General features: G+C 43.0%; 1 protein-coding gene and 1 non-coding gene across 2 annotated transcripts in view; both read left to right on the top strand.

The window, feature by feature from the left end:
- Positions 1-20278, top strand: part of LOC134540284 (glycine receptor subunit alpha-4-like) — a 37397-nt gene extending 17119 nt beyond the window's left edge. Inside the window, exons 4-10 of the mRNA XM_063382942.1 lie at positions 4902-4969; positions 9645-9868; positions 14785-14867; positions 15954-16106; positions 17199-17397; positions 18139-18589; positions 20078-20278. Coding sequence (XP_063239012.1) covers positions 4902-4969; positions 9645-9868; positions 14785-14867; positions 15954-16106; positions 17199-17397; positions 18139-18589; positions 20078-20278 — 1379 coding nt within the window. The remainder of the gene's footprint in view (positions 1-4901; positions 4970-9644; positions 9869-14784; positions 14868-15953; positions 16107-17198; positions 17398-18138; positions 18590-20077) is intronic.
- Positions 7458-7537, top strand: Trnal-uag (transfer RNA leucine (anticodon UAG)). Its single transcript has one exon. It is a non-coding gene; the product is annotated as a tRNA-Leu (tRNA).
- Positions 20279-21094: the final 816 nt, after the last annotated feature.

A 21094-nucleotide genomic window follows, 5' to 3' on the forward strand; every position in this document is an offset into this window, starting at 1 on the left:
AATGATAATATTCAATTCTTACTCTTAAGGAAACGTAACTGAACGTCTCATCTTGGTTTCAACCGTTTGGACTTATTTTTTTTTAAATATCGTTTAATATTGAAAATTTTGGCTCTGTTTGACCAGCCTATATATATATATATATAGTTACGCTCATCAATCACTGACTCTGTAACTCCAAAGATATATGTATACCTTGGAGACAACCGTATAATGAAGCACAAATATTAGCCCACTTCATACAGATGTGTATAATATGGAAGTGTAACAATAGAGTAACATTTAAAATACAGCTACATAAGTGGAACACGCCTTAATTATTAAAATTAAAGTGTTCGTTGTATTCATGATTTTTCAACGGGTGCCTAGACGCCTTACTACCTCCTATTAGTACATAACGATTGCAATAAATTGTTATGATTGTGACCGACTCCTATAAATAGTTTTCTCCTGTGAAATAGCCATTACTAATACTGTCATTGTATTAAAAATTATAAAATAAAACTTCCTATGATTATGGATAGTTAAAGACCTGAAAAATTCGCGGATTCATTTCGTGTTATGCTAAAATTCAAATAATTGTACCTTAGTGCTGCTTCTGCCATTGGTTCACTGTTAATCCGGAGGACTGAGGGCCAATTAGAGACCCATCACTAGAGACCTGCAAAATTCGCGGATTCATTCGGTGACAGGTTAGAATTCAAACACATATACCTCTTAGATAATTTTGCTATTGGCTTACTGTTCATCTGGACGAATCTCAACCAGTTATAAACCCTCAAACAAAGTAGGATCGAATCACAGACAAACCAGCTGAGACGACTTACAAGTCGGCAGCCAATGAACTTGCGTTATTTGCCCGAATGTGTACAGGGGTATGTGCAGTCTATCCTGAAGGCCATTGAACCCGCGATTTTTTTTCCGGTTTCTATCGATAGCATACAAAATGATTATTTAGATGTTAACAAACCGGGTGTTGCGGATCTGGCGAGGGAACAGAGGTTGCCATCAGCGAAGCTAAGGAGATTCCAGGACCGGGTTCTAACCGGGCCTAAGCCCCTGAACCAGGGTAAATCCGTGTTCTTCTTTTATTTTCTTCGCTCCTCTGTTGTAAACTTCTCGCGTTCGGAACGCGAACTGCGGGGAGCGGCGCGACCTCGGGGCCAAACCGGATTCCAATTCGTGTCCCAACTCCACCCCCCCCCCCCAACTCGGAGTCGACCTCGTTAAGGAACCTTCAGATCGATCCGCCGCCACCCCGATCAAGTTCGGGGGTTAAGATTGTTTTTAAGCAAGGAGAGGGGGAGGGGGGAAGGGAATTTGATGAGGTTTTCTTCCCCGAAAACGGGAAAATGCGAGAGCTGAACTTGACCATCTGGTCTGTTTCGCGAGCACTGGGCCTAAGTTTTATCTCAAAATCCACGTGAGTAAGGATCGCAAGCTTTCGCGACTGTTGTCTAAGGTTGCATATCTTATAGGTTCCTACCACTTGAAAAAAAAAATACTGACAAAAATATTATCCACGCAAGGATGATAAAAACAATTGTGAAGTTAATTGCATATATTGCTTTGGCCTTAAACACCCCGAACGATTTATGTGAAATTTAATGGTATTCTCTTTGTGCAATATTTTTTTTCTAAATTTTGACACCAAAGAATATGGATTTTTTTTTAAAATATATGTTGGTTACTGATACATATATATAGCGAAATATTTATAATGGTAACTGTAAAAATGTCCATAACAATTTAAGCCTGTCTTTCACAGCACTCCTCAAATAAAAAAAAATAAAGTTACATACAGAGCTTTTTTAATATTGAACTATGTTATAAAGGCATTCACCATATTTGAAGGCCAAAAATTCAGTGCTTTAAAATGTTCCGCTTCGTAGCTGAAAAACGCCTACCCTTGACATTATCATAACTTTCGATCAAAAAAACACCTTGCCGTGGATTCGAACCGCCTCGCGACCTTGGAGGTTAAAATTAAGCGGCGCCGCTCGCCGCCGTGTGTGGCGGGTTGCGGAAGGCCCAGGCGCGGCGGCGATGACGTCACGGCGCGAGGGTGGGAGTAGTGTTGGTGAAAGGGGTGAAGGAGGGGAGGGGTAAGCTACTCCGCCTGCGCGGGTAGGCAGCCCCGCGGCGCGGTCGAGCGTTGCGGGTTGCGGGACCGTGCAGACGCTGCCCCCACCACCCTCCTCCAGGGGCGCACCTTGTAGCAGGAGGGTGGTCGAAGAGGGGGGGGGGGGGGGGGGGTCCTCATCTGCAAGTCAGAGCAGAGAGATAAGCGGGCCCCGGTGTCCTTGCCTTGGCCCGCCCTATCCCTTATTGTCCCGGGGACTTCCACACGCCTTCTTCGGCTGCAACCCCTCACTCTAGTCTCTCCCCACCCCTTCACCCGGGGCCACACGCGGTGTGCAGATCTTCGGAACAATCCACGCGATTTGAAAACTGCTCGAGATGTTCGAGTGGGGCATGTTTACGAAAAAAAAAGGGGGTTGTCTGTAAAGTCGGTTTACGGACGATAATTTTACGTGATAACGTCATAAGAAAACATTGATGATAAAATTGCATACTTTTTTTTTAATTTTCAAATATTATTTACAGTATTCGGGAGCTGTCAGCTCGTTGATTACATACACTTCGCAGTTGCATGAAGAAACCAGCCAGCTTCGAAACGAATTGTCGAGTGTTTGAAATGTGGTTGGTTGAAGTTATATTTACCTGCTGCTCTCTGGTCATTATACTTTAATGGTTTACAAATTGCATCAGCTAATATTACATTTGCTCTACGATTCATATATATATATATAAATAACTGCATGTTTTATGCTTCAAGTAATCCTTAAGCTTAAAATTAAAAAAAGTGCGTTTTTAACCATAAAAATTAATACTATAAAGGCAACGTAAGCAATAAAATATTTGCAAGACATAAAATATAAATTTAGAATGTATGTAAAATTATAATGTAAATCAAAAAGCGAAATAAAATTTCACTTGCATTTTTTAAAAAGCGTTTGTTAAGCTATTGCTCAAAATATCGTTATCGTGTTCTCATCAAGTTTGGTAGCTGCGACACACTTTTTTTATTTAGTAGGTGCCACACCATTTATTAATTCAGTTACTTTTACTTCTTATTGTCTTATGCTAATGGTCTACGTTGTACTGATGCGAAAGAATAGATGAATAAATCAACGTTTTTAATTCGTCCAATCTCTGAAGCGCTTTTAGAAAACTGTAACACACTTAAAAAAGAAATGTTTAGCTTGAGAAAATAATATTAAAATGTTATAGATATATTTATAAACAAAATAATTAAACACTTGTTATGACAACTAATGTGAAGGGGGGGAAAAGATGAAAAATATGTTTACTGGGGATTCATTCTAGTATAACGGCGTTAATAATACATTTTAGGAATATTTGTTATTATAGATAAAATATTACATTTATTTTTCATTATAAAATTCATTTAATAATTATTTTTTTATAACAAATTATTTTATGAATAATTCTCAGTCTGTCGGAAGGTTTTTTTTTTATTCGTGTTTCGTTGCACCTGATCTGCTATGCGCTGACAACCTTCATGGATATTCAGTAGTAGTGAAATCTTTCAGACGCGTTTCAGCAGAACGAGAGGCCGTCAATTTTTTTTCGTCAGCGACGCTTGACGGTACATGTACTAGCCTAGCCGAGGGTGAGTGCGTCACGTGACCTCCTTCGCCGCCGCAGCTAGTGCGTCACGCACTCATTGACGTCACCACCTGCCGCAGAATGTCTCCCCCCCCCCCCCTTGCCGCTTGCACGCACCCCTGCGTCAGGACCGGAGTCGAGACTGCACACTCTTGTTTGTAGGTCAATCTCGCTTCTCGAACGGCAGATTTCAGCGTTATCGTGTGTTCAATTTTATAAAGTCTATTTATCCAACAAATATGGGAACAAAATGTTTCTTAATGCTAACGTATTTCAACCAAAACTTAATTTTTTGTGGCGATATACAACTCATATTTGCAATAAAAAAGTAATTGTAATTTTCATGCTTAAGACAGACCATCTCTGATCAATAAAAATAGATCAGCGATCATTTTTGTGTTGGAGAAATGTGCCAACATCAGGAATGTCAAAAAAAATTAAGTAACTAGAGTAAAAATAATATATCAATTTTGTCCACACATTTTGGTACGAAAATTATTCTAAAATACATGACATTAGTTGGATTCAATAAATTGAAAATTCAAATTTATTTAACTTATTTTGTTTTGTTATGCTTATTGACGTACACAGTTAAAAATACTGGAAAGCTCTAATACTCAGGTACTGCGACAACACGAAGCATAAGTCCGAACCCAGTAGGTATGGCTGCGAACATTTTTTTGTTAGGGTTACAGTTCCTTTGGTGTAAAGGTACAAATGTACAAAACCTGTGATTTCACACACTGGTGGTTTCAGTTACGTTCACAAACACACGTCGCGTTCACAGGCTTTCACAGCCATTGTCGGAAGTAGCTTGGCTTCTGGGTTGTAACCGTGTCCTTGGCGGATAATTCACCGACGTTTCGGGTCGACATTGCAATCACCGTCATCAGGGAGCAGTTACCTGCTGCCAGTTGCCAGTATCTTGGCTCCTGGGTTGTAGCCGTGTCCTTTGGCGAATAATTCACCGACGTTTCAGGTCGACACTGTAGTCGCCATAATCAGGGAGCAGTTACCTACAGCCAGTTACCAGTAGGTAACTGCTCCCTGATGATGGCGACTGCAATGTTGACCCTAAACGTCCAGTGAATTATTTCGCCTAGGATGCGGCTGCAACCCAGAGGCCAAGCTACTTCAGACACTCATCACATTGTACTCGTCGCCAGAGTGACTCGGAGGGCTGGACTGTGCTGCTGCTGTGTTCCCAGGCGGAGTGACGGAGGTGGCCATATCGCTCTTCATCAACCGGGTGTCGGCGGTGGACGAGAACAAGGAGGTGAGTGGCTTTCCTCGGGTTTCTGGGTTTTCCGTGACCGGATTGGCTCAGCTCGATGACAAATTTTGGTACTTAAGTATTAACGCCACCGCAGCTACCTTTTAAATATTGTGGACGGTTTGTTGGGTTAGTATATAGCAACATTAAAAATACTGTGAAATCATGTGAACTTTTGGTTGGATCAGGATAGCCACATCTTAAATTGGTCATTCCTCAGCAACAATAATAAATATTTTATAGGTTTTTTTTTAATGTAGCTATACTAACCCAACCAACCGTCCACAATATTTAAAGGTAGCTGCGATGGCGTTAATACGTAAGTTACCCAAAAGTCAGTGCGTGCTGGTTGCGTCTGTGCCTGCCGGGTGATGGAAACCTGAGGCTAACTCTTCACTGTGAAACTCTGTGGGTCGTTACCACAACGCCGACAGCTAGAAAACTGCTGTGTACCACAACGCCGAAATAACAACTGAATGAATTTGTGTGTGTTTCTTAAATGTACCTTAACGCCGAAATACCACAATCAAACCTAACCTTACCTAACCTAACCTAGCGTAATATAACCTAACCTAACTTAAACTAGCCTATCCTATTCTAGACTAACCTAGTCTAACCTAACCTAACCTTTGTGGCAGTCCTGCAATGACATTTTTCGGCGTTAGTGTATTTCGGCGTTGTGGTACACAGCAGTTTTTTAGCTGTCGGCGTTGTGGTCAATTTGGCATTTCGGCGTTGTGGTAACTCGGCGTTGTGGTGCGTCCCCAAACTCTGTCCATTGACTTGCGTAGGCAGTTGGCGGTCCGCAAGTCGGACAGAGCGGAGGGGACCTTGTTTTCCGAGTTTGATTCAGATGTTGGGCTCTGGATCAAATGAGATTGGAAAGACGAATCCTATTCTACCCTAAAAGGGCGCAGACGTAGGAGGGGAGGTGGCCTTCGGGCCAGAAAAGAGTGTACTGGGATGCATGCCGCGATTGTAAAATGGGCGTATCTACTTCCCCGGTTCTCAGAACCCATGCCCGGTTTGGACTTTTCCGAACTTGGACGTGTACATAAAAGGTTTGCTTGTCTCCCAATCGGATTATGCCCTGAGGGTATCAGTTGCCGAGGCTGTAGATCAGCGGTTCCCAACCGGTGGGTCGCGGACTCACTAGTGGGGTCGCGGAAGATGTTACAGGTGGGTCGCGACTCGATCCTAAAACTATCAGAAACCATCGAGTAAACCATCAGAGAAGATAAGAAAAAATCGAAACAAATCGAAATGTGTGCAAACACATATGTATTGTTAAATAAATAACTGTTTTGCTACAAAATTCTTATATTTTGTCAACCATTTTCAAATCAGAACACAAATTGTTTTTCAATAATCAATCGGTATCTTAAAATAAAGCATATATATTTATTTACAATATTTTTTTGGTAAATTATATATATATACATAAGGAAGGGATACGATGCAAATAAGGTTTCTTATTACATCCCCATGGACGATAGACCGTGAAAAGGTGGGTCGCCAGCTGAAAAAGTTTGGGAACCACTGCTGTAGATCGTTTGCATATGCCGTGCTGGGATGCACTTGCGGTGAGGGAAGGGGGTCTCCTCTGAGTCAACCACAAGTCAGCCGAGAGTGGTCCAGAGGACTGATGCTGGGACGGGTTGCCTCCCACTCCCTCCTCAAACACCACCGATTTGCGACGAAAAGGCAACTCAGTTTCCCTGCGCCTCTAGGGAGCTTGTGTAGGTAGCGACCCGGCGGGAAGCCTAAGATGTACATCGAGTTCTGTCCCTGCCCGAACACGCCCGAATATTCACCTTCGGCCAACCTCGGGGTTTATTTATATATATTTATATTTCTCTGTTTATTTTAATGTAGCCATACTAACCTAACCAACCGTCCATAGTGTTTTAAAGTGTTTTAATGTGGGTATCCTTAACGACCACTTTTAATAATTGAATTAATTTTTCCTGCGCAAAAAATAAAACCAATCCCGAGGTTGGCCGAAGGTGAATATTCGGACGTGTTCGGGCAGGGACAGAACTTGATGTACTTACATCTTAGGCTTCTCGTGATCCGACAGCCCTCAGCGGAGTTGCTGAACAATTGCCGCATCTGCTGATTGACTTGTGCTGATAGTAGATAGTTATTTTTCATTACACTGCTGTCTACATGATGGGTCAGGATTCGACCGACCGTCTTCGAATGCACGTCCAGATTGAGAAAATAAGTCGAAAACAGACATTACTAACCTAAAGTCTAAAGTGATTCCCAAGACATGTATACGGCTTTGATTTGGAATTGAAAAACTACATATCTAATTGTAAATTATAGAGAAAGTAAATTTAATGTTAAAAAATGAGCATCCAGATGGTCTACAACGACCACAAAACCTGTCCTGTTATTTCAATTAAATCAATTTACGACATAAATAGATACAAATGGTACTACTTCTGATAAATCTGTTTAAACTTGTTTCATAGATCTGGCATAAGGTAGCGTGGCCGAGCGGTCTAAGGCGCTGGTTTTAGGCACCAGTCCGAAAGGGCGTGGGTTCGAATCCCACCGCTGCCAAACAACATTTTTAAACAGTTATCGTTAAAATATTTAATGTTTAGTGAATTTTAACAAGATTATGTTTTTTCTTTGTTTGTTTTTTTCGTGCTGCAAACTGCGGTTGTTGGTGGCAAGCAAAGTTTACGATTCAGGCAGCGAATTCTAGCGGCGGGCGCAGAAACTAAGTGTGATTCGCGTTTAGAAATTTTGGTGCGTAGCTACTTGGAAAAGCAAATATTTTATTGATCAGTATATTTATCAAGTCTCGGAATTATTTTAAAAAGAATTCTACGTTAAATTTCGTGTCCGAGTTTCCTAATATAAGTTTATTTTCAACATAAAAAAAACACGAGAACACATAAATGTACTCTTTACCAAAGTTATATCTTTGCATATCGCTGGCTAGTACTGAAAGGATCTCTCAAATTTCCTCTATTTTTCTATCACTCTTTTTCCCTCTTTCTTTCTCTATATTTCTTTATTTTTCTCTCTTACTCTTTCTTTCTCTCGCTTTCTTTTTTATATTTCTCTCTTTCTCATTCCTTTTCTATCTATCTCTTTCCATATTTCTCTCTCTCTTCTTTCTCCTTCATTTTCTCTCTTTATTTTTCTATATTTCTTTCTTTCTCGTTATTTTTACATCTTTCTTTTTCTATATTACTCCTCTTTCTCTTTCTTATTCTGTCTTTTTTCCTCTCTGAGGTAAACGACTCGTGCGGTCGATTGTATTCGGTGCTCGCCTCGGCGAATTAAGTGGTGTTAAGGCCGCGCGCACGCGAGCCAAAGGAAGCCGCCCCGCTAGACCACCCTCATTTGCACATTCGACCTCGCCAGTGCTGCTTACCACCCCCCTTCCCCCCCCCCCCCCGCCAGGGGACCTTGTCCCTCACGTGTCCCGCTACACCGGCGTTCCCAACCTTGTTCGGGTCACGGCAAGCAGACCACGAACTGCTACAATCTGCATTGACGTGTACGAGTGTGTGTGTGTGTACACAAGTACACAAATACAAAACGCATGTTACGTTTTAACCTCAGACTCAGTCGCTGCCCGCTAAACTCGTGGCTTTTGTTAGTTCGGTGTTTTCCTGTAATTTTTGTTAGTCATGTTCGGCGATTAAAAAAAGTCAGTTTAGAAAACAAATGATATAAAAATTATGTTATATCACCCTATCCCATTTTTTTTCCTCATATGCCCATCCCCCCCCCCTTTTTCTCTCTCTCTCTGCCTTGCCACCTCCACACTCAAAACACTCACTCAGTGGGTGTTTTATAAACGCGATCTCACTGGACATATTCTTAAATATAGTAGATGGGTTCCAAAAGAGATCCCACTGGATGTGTTTGCGAACGTGGTGGGTGTGTTCTAAAAGCGATCTCACCGGACATGTTCCTATATACGGTTCGGTGGGCTCCAAAAGAGATCCCACTGGATGTGTTCGTAAACGCGGTGGGTGTGTTCTAAAAGCAATCTCACTGGACATATTCCTAAATACAGTAGGTGGGCTCCAAAAGATTTCCCAATTGATGTGCTTGTGAACGCCGTGGGTGTGTTCCAAAAGCGATCTCACTGGACATATTCCTAAATACAGTAGGTGGGCTCCAAAAGATTTCCCACTTGATGTGCTTGTGAACGCGGTGGGTGTGTTCCAAAAGCGATCTCACTGGACATATTCCTAAATACGGTAGGTGGGTTCCAAAATAATTCCCACTTGATGTGTTCGTGAACGCGGCGGGTGTGTTCTAAAAGCGATCTCACTAGATATAGTCCTAAATACGGGAGGTGGGTTCCGAAAGAGACCCCGTGAACGAGATGGGTGTGTTCAAAAAGCAATCTCGCCGGACATATTCCTAAATACGGCAGGTGGGTTCCGAAAGAGTTCCTCCTGGGTGTGATCTAAAAGCGATCTCATTAAAAATGTTCCTAAATACGGCAGGTAGGTTCCGAAAGAGACCCCGTGAACGCGCTGGGTGTGTTCCAAAAGCGATCTCGCCGGACATGTTCCTAAATACGGCAGGTGGGTTCCAAAAGAGTTCCTCCTGGGTGTGTTCTAAAAGCGATCTCGCTGGACATGTTCCTAAACACGGCAGGTGTGTTCCGAAAGAGACCCCGCTGCGTGTGTGGCAGGAGATATCGCTGGACGTGTTCCTGAACGTGCACTGGAAGGACCGGCGCGTGCGCATCGCCTCGGAGGCGCTGGAGTTCATGGAGCTGACCTGGGAGCAGCGGCAGCTGTTCTGGATCCCGGACCTGTACATCCGCCAGCTGCGCGAGATGCGCGTGTTGTCGCTCTTCCAGGAGATGACGTCACTGCGGCTGTACCGCAACCAGACCATGCGCATCAGCATCGGGTACGTGTCTCTCTCTCTCTACCGACCTCGGCTGTGCCTTTCTTCTCGCCGTCACTGCTGTTCACCCACCGTGTTCACTCAGTTTTGCCTTTATTCAGGTTCAAAATTTTTCATAACGTAATATTTTGTAGATGATAACATTAAAAAAATATTGGGTGTCTGTAAAGTCGGTTTACGGACTATATCGTTTAACGTGACGTCATAACAAAATCATTGATGAAATAATGATTGCATACTTTTATGAATAAAATTTAATCATTTTTTATTTTAATAATAAAAGAATAATTACTTGAAATTATACTAGTAATCAGATTTATTAAAATGCAAGAATAATTAACCTTTATTGCCTAAATTGTTGTTGTAATAAGCAATGAAAAAAACATTAACTTTTCGCTTCACTTTATAAACAGTTGACGAGACAGTTCACGTGTAGATGTAAGTTGTGTGCTGCCGCTGTCTTTCTTCTCCTCGGACGCATAGGCCAATCGAGTGATAGAGAGATATATGCGGTGCAAGCGTACAATGAGCGTAACGGGACACAGCGTAACGGAACAATGTGCGTAACGGGACACTTTTTCGTGCGTGCAGCCGGCGTTCATCGATTTATTAGACGTTGTCACTTCAAAAAATATTTTTTTCATGTGTTAGCTAGCTGTGGAAACTTATCAAATCAATTTTTAGCCCGTAAACATAACAGAACTACTCAGGCGAAAGTTTCATTCATGAATATTACCTTGATTATTTTATATAAATAGCAAAAAAACACTTACATTGACAAGCTTGATATAATTACCGGTGCTTTTATATGTGGTTTCTGAAGAAATATTCTATGAATAATAACATGCAATGATCAAACACGGCGGGTTAAATAGAGCCTGAACATTTATTCCTATAAATAAATCAAGTTGGGTATTTTTGATTCGTTGTCTGGTTGCCAATCGTACATTAAAATAATGCTAGTTGTAAATAGCCACGCAAGTAATCGCAATCATGAATTCTTGCCTAACGTTTTTACAGCTGTAAGAAAAGAAAAGTGAATACTATCTGTCGAAGCAAAAATGCAAGAAAGCCATCGAGATAAATGTATAGGAATTTCTCTTAAATGGTAGTAGTGACGAGGAAGTGACATAACCGACATGGCTTTGAGGGAGGGAACCTTATTGTCTCGTTTTTTTACAGAGGTAAGAGATCACAAGAGCGTGAATCGATGCTAGTGGTGTTTGAGAGAGAATTGACACAGTTAAATTACATCACTGTCTTTCCTGGTCGTTACACTTTACGAAATTCTCTGAGCGCTACCCTTTTCTTGTATTACCTACACCACCTTTTCGTTATGCTCTGATGTCATCGCCTCAACTGACCTTACCAATTTATTTTAAAATAGGTTTCTCTTAAAAACAATTGGTGAGATAACTTGCCTCCCACAGAGGCGTGCTTCCTATTCCTGGCTCACAATTCTCTGTATTCTTACACTCGGAATGAAAAAAGGCAGGCTCCACTCTTGCTCAAAATATGTTTTACATTCCCCTCACAACACACGTCCATTGTGATGAAATAAACACAATGCATTACGTACTTGGCGCAGGGCAGGGATTATCTTTCCTGGGCTGGTTTTTTTATTTTTATTAACTGTCATATCCGAACTCCTTTTTTTTTTTTTTTTTTTTTTGCGGGGGGAGTTTATGGATCGGGAGATCGTAAAACTCTGCGATTGCCGACTGTAAAACAGTTTCTCGGCCGACTGGTGTGCCGTTTTCGTTCTTCGACTGCGTGGCTCTGCCTCGCGAGACCTGGCTTGAAGCTGCGGATAACCTCGCGAGCAAGGAATATAGTTTGCGAAAGTCTCGTTGTATTTCGCCCGTTACGACCCCATTTCCGTTTTATTTTTGTTGGTAGTGACTTTAACTTGCTAGCTATCCTATATTATAAGCTTGTAAATACCCACAGTGTGAAGTATAGTGAGGAGAAAAAATTATTAATGATATTTTTTTTTGTTAAAAACTAAATCAATATGGTAACAATTTATAACTGTAATTGTTAGTTAATTATAAATATTCACACGATTTCAGCATGGTAAAGAACCGTTCCAAGCATTAATCTGAAGCTATCTTGCGCGAACATGCAGGAAACCGAAATCAGGAGTGCTGTCACGAATTAGAACCCAAGACCGTTAGTCTGTTAGCTGTCCAGATAGTCTGTTAGTTGTACATAGTTGCAAATGAAAAGATAATTTATTGCCACACCTAAATCCCAGGGAATATCTATTAGAATTTTAGATCCCTTGAAAACCTGTTGCCGAATCATTTCTTAAAATTTCTCATCGAAAATCAGGCTCAAATCCTGTGTTTGGTATTTTTTTTTTTCAAGTTTTTATTTTTTTCGCTTTGATCGTAGCCGATCTGCTAATCAAACGAGTCGATAGTCGACGCAGCTGCTCCGGCAGCGAATTCTAGCGGCGGGTGCGGAAACTACGTGTGGTTCACGCCAAATAAATGTAGTTTTTAAAAATAAAATCACACAATTTTCGTACGTTTGTCACGCTCGGTATTGTTTCTTATCGCGAGTGCGTTCGCGACGTGAGATCGCGCGGGGGATGTTTCTCGTCAACCGAAGGTGTGTTTCGCTTGTGTCGGCGAGGCTGGAACACGCGCTAATCACCGCGATTAAGCCCCTCGTACCTGGTCGATGGGCCGGGGGGAGGGGGGAGGGAGGGAGGGATGCGTGTTCTCACGGCCCGGGACACGCCCAGCCAGCCGTCCAGAACCCGCGACGGGGCAGCAGCCGCCGGCCCGCCGCCCAATTTGTCAGCATTAGCAATATGAAGGAACACGCCCGATAGCGCGGACGTGACGCTATAAATAGCTCATCTACCCTTCACCCCCCCAGCAACCCTCACAAACCCCCCCCCCCCCAAAAAAACCTTTCAAGGCCTTTCGCCATCGCCAGCCACGCCCTGTGGCGGGTCTCGCATGGATGCGCAGAACTTCCTTCTTGTCTTCTGCGCATCACGCTCTCATTTACCAACCACATCCTCAGTATCGATACTATCGAGTACTCACCGTAAATGAAACACCAATATTATGAAAATTTAATAATAGCAAAATAACAATAATTACGCTCCTAACAAAGGCATTAAGATATCAGAACGGCCTGGTGACAGATAAATTTATTCTTGAAAAAGCACAACAAATACCAGTCTAAGTATAGTATTTTCTGCATAACATCTATCGAATTTCAAGCATCATAAAATAAATAGGTCTTCTTTTAAATTACAATGTAACACCTTGCCCTTATTCGAGAGTGAATTCATAGTTCTCCTAATTTAACTGTAATGTTCTAATTGGATTACCATTTAAATACACCAATAACCTTCAAAGTTATAAATAAATTTAACCTTCATGCCTTAGTAAATTTATTACACCATTTAATTTACAATTTAATACAATATAAAACCCATAATAAAAGAAGGTAGTTTTACTCATATATAAATTTACACTTTGTTACCTGAATTCGGCCACTTTAGCTAATGAGACGATGATCATTATCTGCTAACCTTCAGATGGGCAAACATTTACACGTTCGTTTGTTTACTTTTTTAATATGAATTCTGTATATCCCACATGATCTTGGGCTCTGGAATACTGAACAATTCCCGTTAATGCGTTACATATATATATATATATATATGTAATTTTATTAAATCACAATAAAAATTAGTTTGAGATTAAATATACACTCGTCAACTAAATTCACATAAACCACAAATTACTATCACTTTACTACCAGTGAATGAGTAATCAATGACTAGTGAAACAAAATCCATGCAAAATACTAAACCAAAAAAATTGCATCACAATTCGGAACACACTTTGAGGTAATTTATTGTGTTTTGAAAACAATTTTTAAACATCATGTTATCTTTCCCATGGTTTAATAATCTAAAATTATGCGTTTATTTTCTTCAGCGCGACAAGAATAGGTAATATTCAGTATTTCATACAAGCAAAAATAACCAAAGTGTTGTGTTGTACAAATTTGCGATGGTAATAATCATGTAGAACTACAAAATATTTCTTGCAACTGGTTTCCGATTGAATCTTTTAAAAAAAAGTACAAAAAAAAATACTTTTTCTTCTGTAGTGAATTATTTTCAATAAACTTATTACGAGTACCCGTGTACCCGAGCATAAGCTAGTTTGAGCCCCTGCTAGACGGTGATACTGTCCCGTTGTGCTTTCCTGCACGACGGGACAGTATCACCTTATAGCAGGGGCTCGGACCCGCATGTGTTCAAGTACTCGTGTAGCCGAGCACAAGCTAAAATGAACCCCTGCTGTACAACGATACTGTCCCGCCGTACTCTCCTGTACGGCGGGACAGTATCACCATCCAGCAAGGGCTCGGAGGCGCATGTGTCCGGGTTCGGAAGCCTAAGATGTACATCAAGTTCTGTCCCTGCCCGAACACGCCCAAATGTTCACCTTCGGCCAACCTCGGGTTTATTTATATATATTTACATTTCTCTGTTTATTTTAACGTAGCTATACTAACCTAACTAACCGTCCATAGTGTTTTAAAGTGTTTTAATGTAGCTAACCTAACCGACCACTTTTAATATTTGAATTCATTTTTCCTGCGCAAAAATAAAACAAATCCCGAGGTTGGCCGAAGGTGAATATTCGGGCGTGTTCGGGCAGGGACAGAACTTAATGTACATCTTAGGCTTCCCGTCCGGGTAGCCGGGCACAACGTAACGAACTTCAGCGCACAGTCCTTCCGTGAATGTCCTCGGCAGTGATTCCCGCTGGTTCACATTTAAGTTCCGTTGGGTTTTCCGTGTTTGCGGCGAATCCAGTCGGTGGTCGCCGGTCGATGTTCATATTCCCTTTCCCCCCCCCCCCCCTTCTGTGTTCCAGGGCCACCGTCATCATCAAGTGCGACATGGACTTCGTGCTGTACCCCTTGGACGTGCAGAAGTGCAAGGTGGACTTCAGCAGCTGTGAGTGCACGTGACAGTCCTGAAGGTTCAGTTTCATCCTTCACGTCACGAGTAGCCAGAGAGCTTTCAGATCTATGATAAAGAAATACGTTTTCCGACAAAGCCTACGTACGTAAAAACGGTTCATTCAAACATATATAAAGTTGTCATAGTTCATGCAAGGGTTCAGTATAAATTGTTCTTTAAAGTTTTTTAAAAGTAAATTAATTAACACTTACTGAATAAATAAAAAAATTACATCCGGTACCGTGATGCATTATTTAATTTCAATATGAGGTCAAAATTAAAAAGTGTGTGATAGCCCAGACATAAAATATACTTTAATAGTGTGACATGTTTTTTGAAACATACTTGAGGTAATCTGTCCAAGTGTATTTGATGGATAAAATTGGAAAACCATTTTTCCGTCAAATACTAACCCTTCCCACTCTTTTGTCAAATATAGTTGTGAGACGACTATTTGACAGTGTAGCCTCTGCCGAGGTCTAAAACTTGGATTTAACATTCCCTTTGCATCATAAACATCATACTGAAAAAAGCAAAAATACATGATTTGATGCATCGTTCACCCCTCTACCGTGTCTAATACCTGATTTGATGCATCGTTCACCCCCTACCATGTCTAATACCTGATTAGATGCATCATTCACCCCCTACCATATCTAATAACTTATTTGATGCATCGTTCACCCCCTTACCATTTCTAATACCTGATTTGATACATCGTTCACACCGTTACCATGTCTAATACCTAATTTTATGCATCGTTCACCCCTTTACCAAGTCAAATACCCGTTTTCATGCATCTTTCACCCACTTACCATGTCTAATACCTGATTTAATGCATCTTTCACCCACTTACCATGTCTAATACTTGATTTAATGCATCTTTCACCCACTTACCATGTCTAATAACCTGATTTTATGAATCGTTAACCCCGATTTCATGTATAATACCTGATTGTATGCATCTTTCACCCACTTACCATGTCTAATACCTGATGTGACGCATCGTTCACCCCCTACCATGTCTGATGTGACTGTGACGCTGGAAGCGGCGGGAGCAATGGGGGTGTCTGCCCGCAGACAAGTACACCACGAGGGACATGGTGTTCCGCTGGCGGGGAACCGCCCTCAGCTTCCCCAACGACTTCGAGGAGGACGGCTACCGCCTGCCCAAGTACGTGGTGTCCTTCACCACCGACAAGGATGCCGGCCAGCAGGTCTTCTACGGCGAGGGTACGCTACCGCCGCGGTCCGCTACCGCCGCGGTCCGCTACCGCCGCAGTCCGCTACCACCGCAGTCCCCTACCGCCGCAGTTCACAAAGTTATAACAAAATATGAAACTTACTCCGGGTATTAAGGGCCCCGCCTACCCGGCCACACACAGCCTTGGGTTCAATAGGGGTCATATTGGAACAAAAAACCACGTGGCACGACGCGGGTAATCTACCTAATGTCCCGGGACACACACCGGGTCAGCGCTGCAGAAATGTCGCCTTAGGACAGTCTTCTCGTCGTCGCAGGACAACTGTTGGAACTTGAGCGGTGACCGTAACATTACATGGCAGAGAAATGAAGGTAAAGGTGTAATAAAAGTCCCTTAAGTTTCTTTCAAGAATCTGCACCGGTTTGTTTTTACGCCTAAAATTTTCTCTGAAAACACGCCTTTTAGCCAAATACAGTTTGGAAACTTAATCCGGAAACCAATCTACTTTTCGGTACCTCGGCGAATTCTTAAACGCTTTTAGTAAGTAGAATCCACTCCGATGTCACAAGCAGTTTTGAAATCACTTTGTTTTTTGACGTGATAAGGTCTTATAAATCGATTAACGCCGGCTGCGAGCACGAAAAATTGTCACGTTCTGCCTGAGCAGAGCGTGCAATAACCGGCCAACCACCGTGCGAGAAAATCTTCTATAATATCAAACAGGTTAAGGCGGGCTTTTTAACTAATTGTTCGTGATTATATTTAAACAAATTATTTAAATTAAAAATTTGCAAAAAACTGTAAATAATATTTGAAAATTAAAAAAGTATGCAAATTTTCATCAATGTTTTCTTAAGACGTTATCACGTAAAATTATCTTCCGTAAACCGACTTTACAGACAAACCCCCTTTTTTTTAGTTATAAGAGGAACGGCAGATCATGCCGGCATGCCAGAAACTTGAGTTACTGGACAGTTTAAATATTTTTTTTCCGACAAAGTTGTTCATGAGGTACTTGTATTGCTGAACGCTTCAATACTAAATTGTAATTGCCAGCATGTATTCCAGCAGAGAGACTACCAGCTAGCAGCAGGGGACAGAGTCTGTGCTGTCTGTGCAGGCAACCACTCGACGGCGCGCATGCACATCACCATGAGCCGCGAGCTGCGCAGCTACCTGCTGGAGAGCTACCTGCCCAGCTCGCTGTTCGTCATCATGTCCTGGGGCAGCTTCGTGGTGATCCCTGAGATGGTGCCCGGCCGCATGGTGCTGCTGGTCACCACGCTGCTCTCACTGGTCACCATGTTCGACACCGTCAGGTCGGTGCGCGCGACCCTCTGCCACGTGCTCCCGGCGTGATCTTCCTGCTCTTTCCCATCTCCGCCATGATCCTCTTCATCATTTACACTCTGCCACACGCTCCCGCATGATCTTCCTGCTCTTTCCCATCTCTGCCATGATCTTCCTCATCATTTCCACTCTGCCTGGTGCTCCCGACGTGATCTTCCTGCTCTTTCCCATCTCTGCCATGATCCTCCTCATCATTTCCATATCCACCATGTTGATTATGCTGTCTCTGAACAATTCTTGCAATGGGAGATACTGAACGTAAGAAAAGACAAAACGATTAAAAAAACACACAAACACATAGATAACATCATACTATCAGCTGATGACGAAATGTTGCATCCCAAAACCACAAAGAGATGTCCATGGTAGGAATTCGGCAAGAAAAAAAAGGAGAAGTATAGACCAACACAGTGAGCTGACAATAACATGCAGTAAATACAGACAGACAGAATCACACAGAGGAACCCAATGAAAAAAACTAAACATATTATCTGGACAAGAAAATCATGACAGAACAGATGGACACAGTAGGATTCCTAAGATATTGAGGGCTCAGACCTGGAAGGGCTATATGAAAACTAAAAATAAGGATGTTTAGGAATAATTAGGCACACACATACTACTACACTCTACGGGTTAGAGAAAAGGGTACTAGAATTTAGAGGGTTAATTGCGAGTAATTCCCGGATGTTTTTTCTCCGTGCCCGCAGGAATAACTCCCCCAATGCGCTGGAGCTGAAGTGCATCGAGGTGTGGATCATCTCGTGCACGCTGTTCGTGTTCTTCGCGCTGATCGAGTACTTCGTGGTGCTGTTCGGCATCCGCTACGACAAGCACTGGCGCCACAAGAAGAAAGACCTGGAGCGGGCGGACAGCGACGCCGCCGGCGCGCCGAGCCCCAAGCGGCCGGCGCTGGGGGACGTGGTGGCCGCGGCTGCTGCGGCTGCTGCGGCGACCGGCAACAACAACCACCACCACATGGGGCGGCACCACCCCTCCTCGACGCAGCTGCCGCCGCTCGTGCTGCACCACCGGGTGGGCGGCAGCCGCATCGACAACCTGCGCATGTTCGGAACCAGCAAGGTCGGCCCGCAGGACGATGGGGCGGGCAAGGACACCGCCGCCGCTACAGCCGCCCACAACCGAGCTTCCATGGTCGCGGTGAGTACCCACATCTTCACTTACTCCTTCCGGGTGTACCACAGTCTAGATGAAGGGAGAGGATACCTGCTGATCTCGAAAAAATTCTTTTTCTCCACTTCCTTCCCAGTCAACATGGACGCAAGCAACCGGGTGTACCACAGTCTAGATGAAGGGAGAGGATACCTGCTGATCTCGAAGAAGCTCTTTCTTCACTTTCTTTCCAGTCAACATGGACACAACCGGTTGTGTCATAGTCTAGATGTAGGGAGAGGAGAACTACTGATCTCTAAAAATCTGTTTCTCAACTTCCTTCCCAGTCAACATGGATGCAACCGGGTGTTTCATAGTCTATTTGTAGGGAGAGGAGAACTACTGATCTCAAAAAAGCCTGTTTTCACTTCCTTCCCAGTCAACATGGATGCAACTGGGTGTTCCATAGTCATTTTGTAGCGAGAAGAGACCTACTGATCTCGAAAAGGCTGTTTCTCAACTTCCTTCCCAGTCAACATGGATGCAACTGTGTGTTCCAAAGTCATTTTGTAGCGAGAGGAGACATACTGATCTCGAAATATGTTTTTCTTTGCTTCCTCCCCAGACACAAAAACACAACTGGGTGTTCCATATTCCTGTTGAAAGGAGGGGAGACCAACTATTCTCCAAGAAGGAAAGAATATCATTCATTAACTCTTTAGATGTCGGGGATGTACCGATTGTTCTAAAATTATGATCAAATTGGTCTTAGAATCGTACAGAACTTGTCAGTAACCAGATGACAGAGAAAGAAACTGGATTCATTTTGCAAGGGAATGGAATCTAATATTGATCCATTTTGATTGTTTTTTTTTTTGGTTTCCCCAAAATTACTCCTAACAACTCGTTACTAAAAGGCTATGACAGATTTCTTCCTCCTTATTCTTGACTTGTGTCGTATCTAATAGCTTCACTGTCTGTAAGACGGGAGGCCAAGATTAATAAACTTACTTAAGGTCACTTTTCCGTACTTCGGATCGCTGTTAGTTTTAAAGGATATTGCTATACTATACTTCAGCTAATATGAAAGGTACTTGCTTTCTGGGCTATAACATATGGAAATTAAAATTTTGTCTTTGTGGCTTTGTGGTCAGATCACTTGCCTCTCTCATAGACTATCTGGGTTCGAGTCCCCGTGTGGTCTAACCCGGAATTTTCGCAAGTGAATAGAGCCTTCTTTTTATCCCAATGGTACTGCTGTTTCCCCCAGTTATTTATATGGCCAAAGCCCTACCATCATATCATTATTCTTAATTAGATTTCATGATCCCCATGCCGACAACATTAAACCCAATTCATTCATCCCGTGGATGGGTACGACGCCTGACGAAAGGGTTGAGATGTTGTGCCCCCCAGGCACTGAGACTTGTAGTTAGGGTTGTTTCAGTTGGGACAGGATCCCGAATGTTGCAGGAGACCCGCGTGATGACACAGCGAGGGACCCCTGCAGTGAGGACAGGGTCCCGCATGTTGCAGGAGACCCGCGCGCAGACACGGGCGAGGGACCCGGCGGCCCGCCGCAGGTTCCAGCTGGCGGCGGAGCAAGTGGTGCTCTACTGCGGCTCCCAGCGGGGCATGCTGGACCAGGTGTCGCTGATACTCTTCCCGGTCTGCTTCTTCCTGTTCGCCATCGTCTACTGGATATCATACGTCAGCGAGGCTAACCTGCAGCTCTAGCCGACCCCGCTCGGCCGGGCGCTGCCCGCCGCCTTCCCCTGGCTGTCCTGCATCCTCAAGGCCAGCTCGTGGACTTGGGTGGTCCTGGTCTTAATTCCGTTCGAGGACAATCACTGAAGATCCTTACATCAGCAAGGCCAGGGTCCGTTCTTAGATGTCACTGGTCTACAAACAGCTCGCTACCATCTTCGGGACGTCCTATGTATAAAGTGTCAGGGTGTGGTTTTCGATCTTTTTGGTCGACTTACAACAGCAAGACTAGGCTTTTACTTATCTCTTCTTGGTCTTCATGCTGCTCTCTGATATCTTATTAATTTCCAAAAAAAACAGTGAGGCCGAGCTTGGACTTTGCTCTTCCAGACCTCCATGCTGTTTGTTCCCTGCCATATTCTAATATTCAATAACAATGTGGTCGGACTTTAACATAGATCTTCCCGATCTTCGTTCTGTTAGCTGCTATGTTCTTGACATTTTAAGTGAAAAAGCCAAGGCGTGGGTTTTTCAACTGTTCCTCTTTTTTCGATCTGTTCGATATCACCTATTTGCTAACATAAACAGCAGGGTTAGGCTTTAACGTATCTCTTCTTGGTCTTCGTGTTGTTTGTTCCCATCTTCTGATGTCCAATAACAATGTGGCCTGGCTTAAACTTAGCGACATTCTAAGTAAAAGAGCCACGGTGTGGTTTCTGACAGTTCCTCTTTATCGATATGTTCTCTGCCGATTGTGTTTGATCTACAAAAGCAATGCCATGCTTAAACATTGATCTATAGATCCTTCTCTTTCTGTTTGCCACCATCAGCAGGACATCGTGCAGT

This window comes from Bacillus rossius, chromosome 16 (assembly GCF_032445375.1).
Source record: "Bacillus rossius redtenbacheri isolate Brsri chromosome 16, Brsri_v3, whole genome shotgun sequence".
NCBI classification, from domain to species: domain Eukaryota; kingdom Metazoa; phylum Arthropoda; class Insecta; order Phasmatodea; family Bacillidae; genus Bacillus; species Bacillus rossius.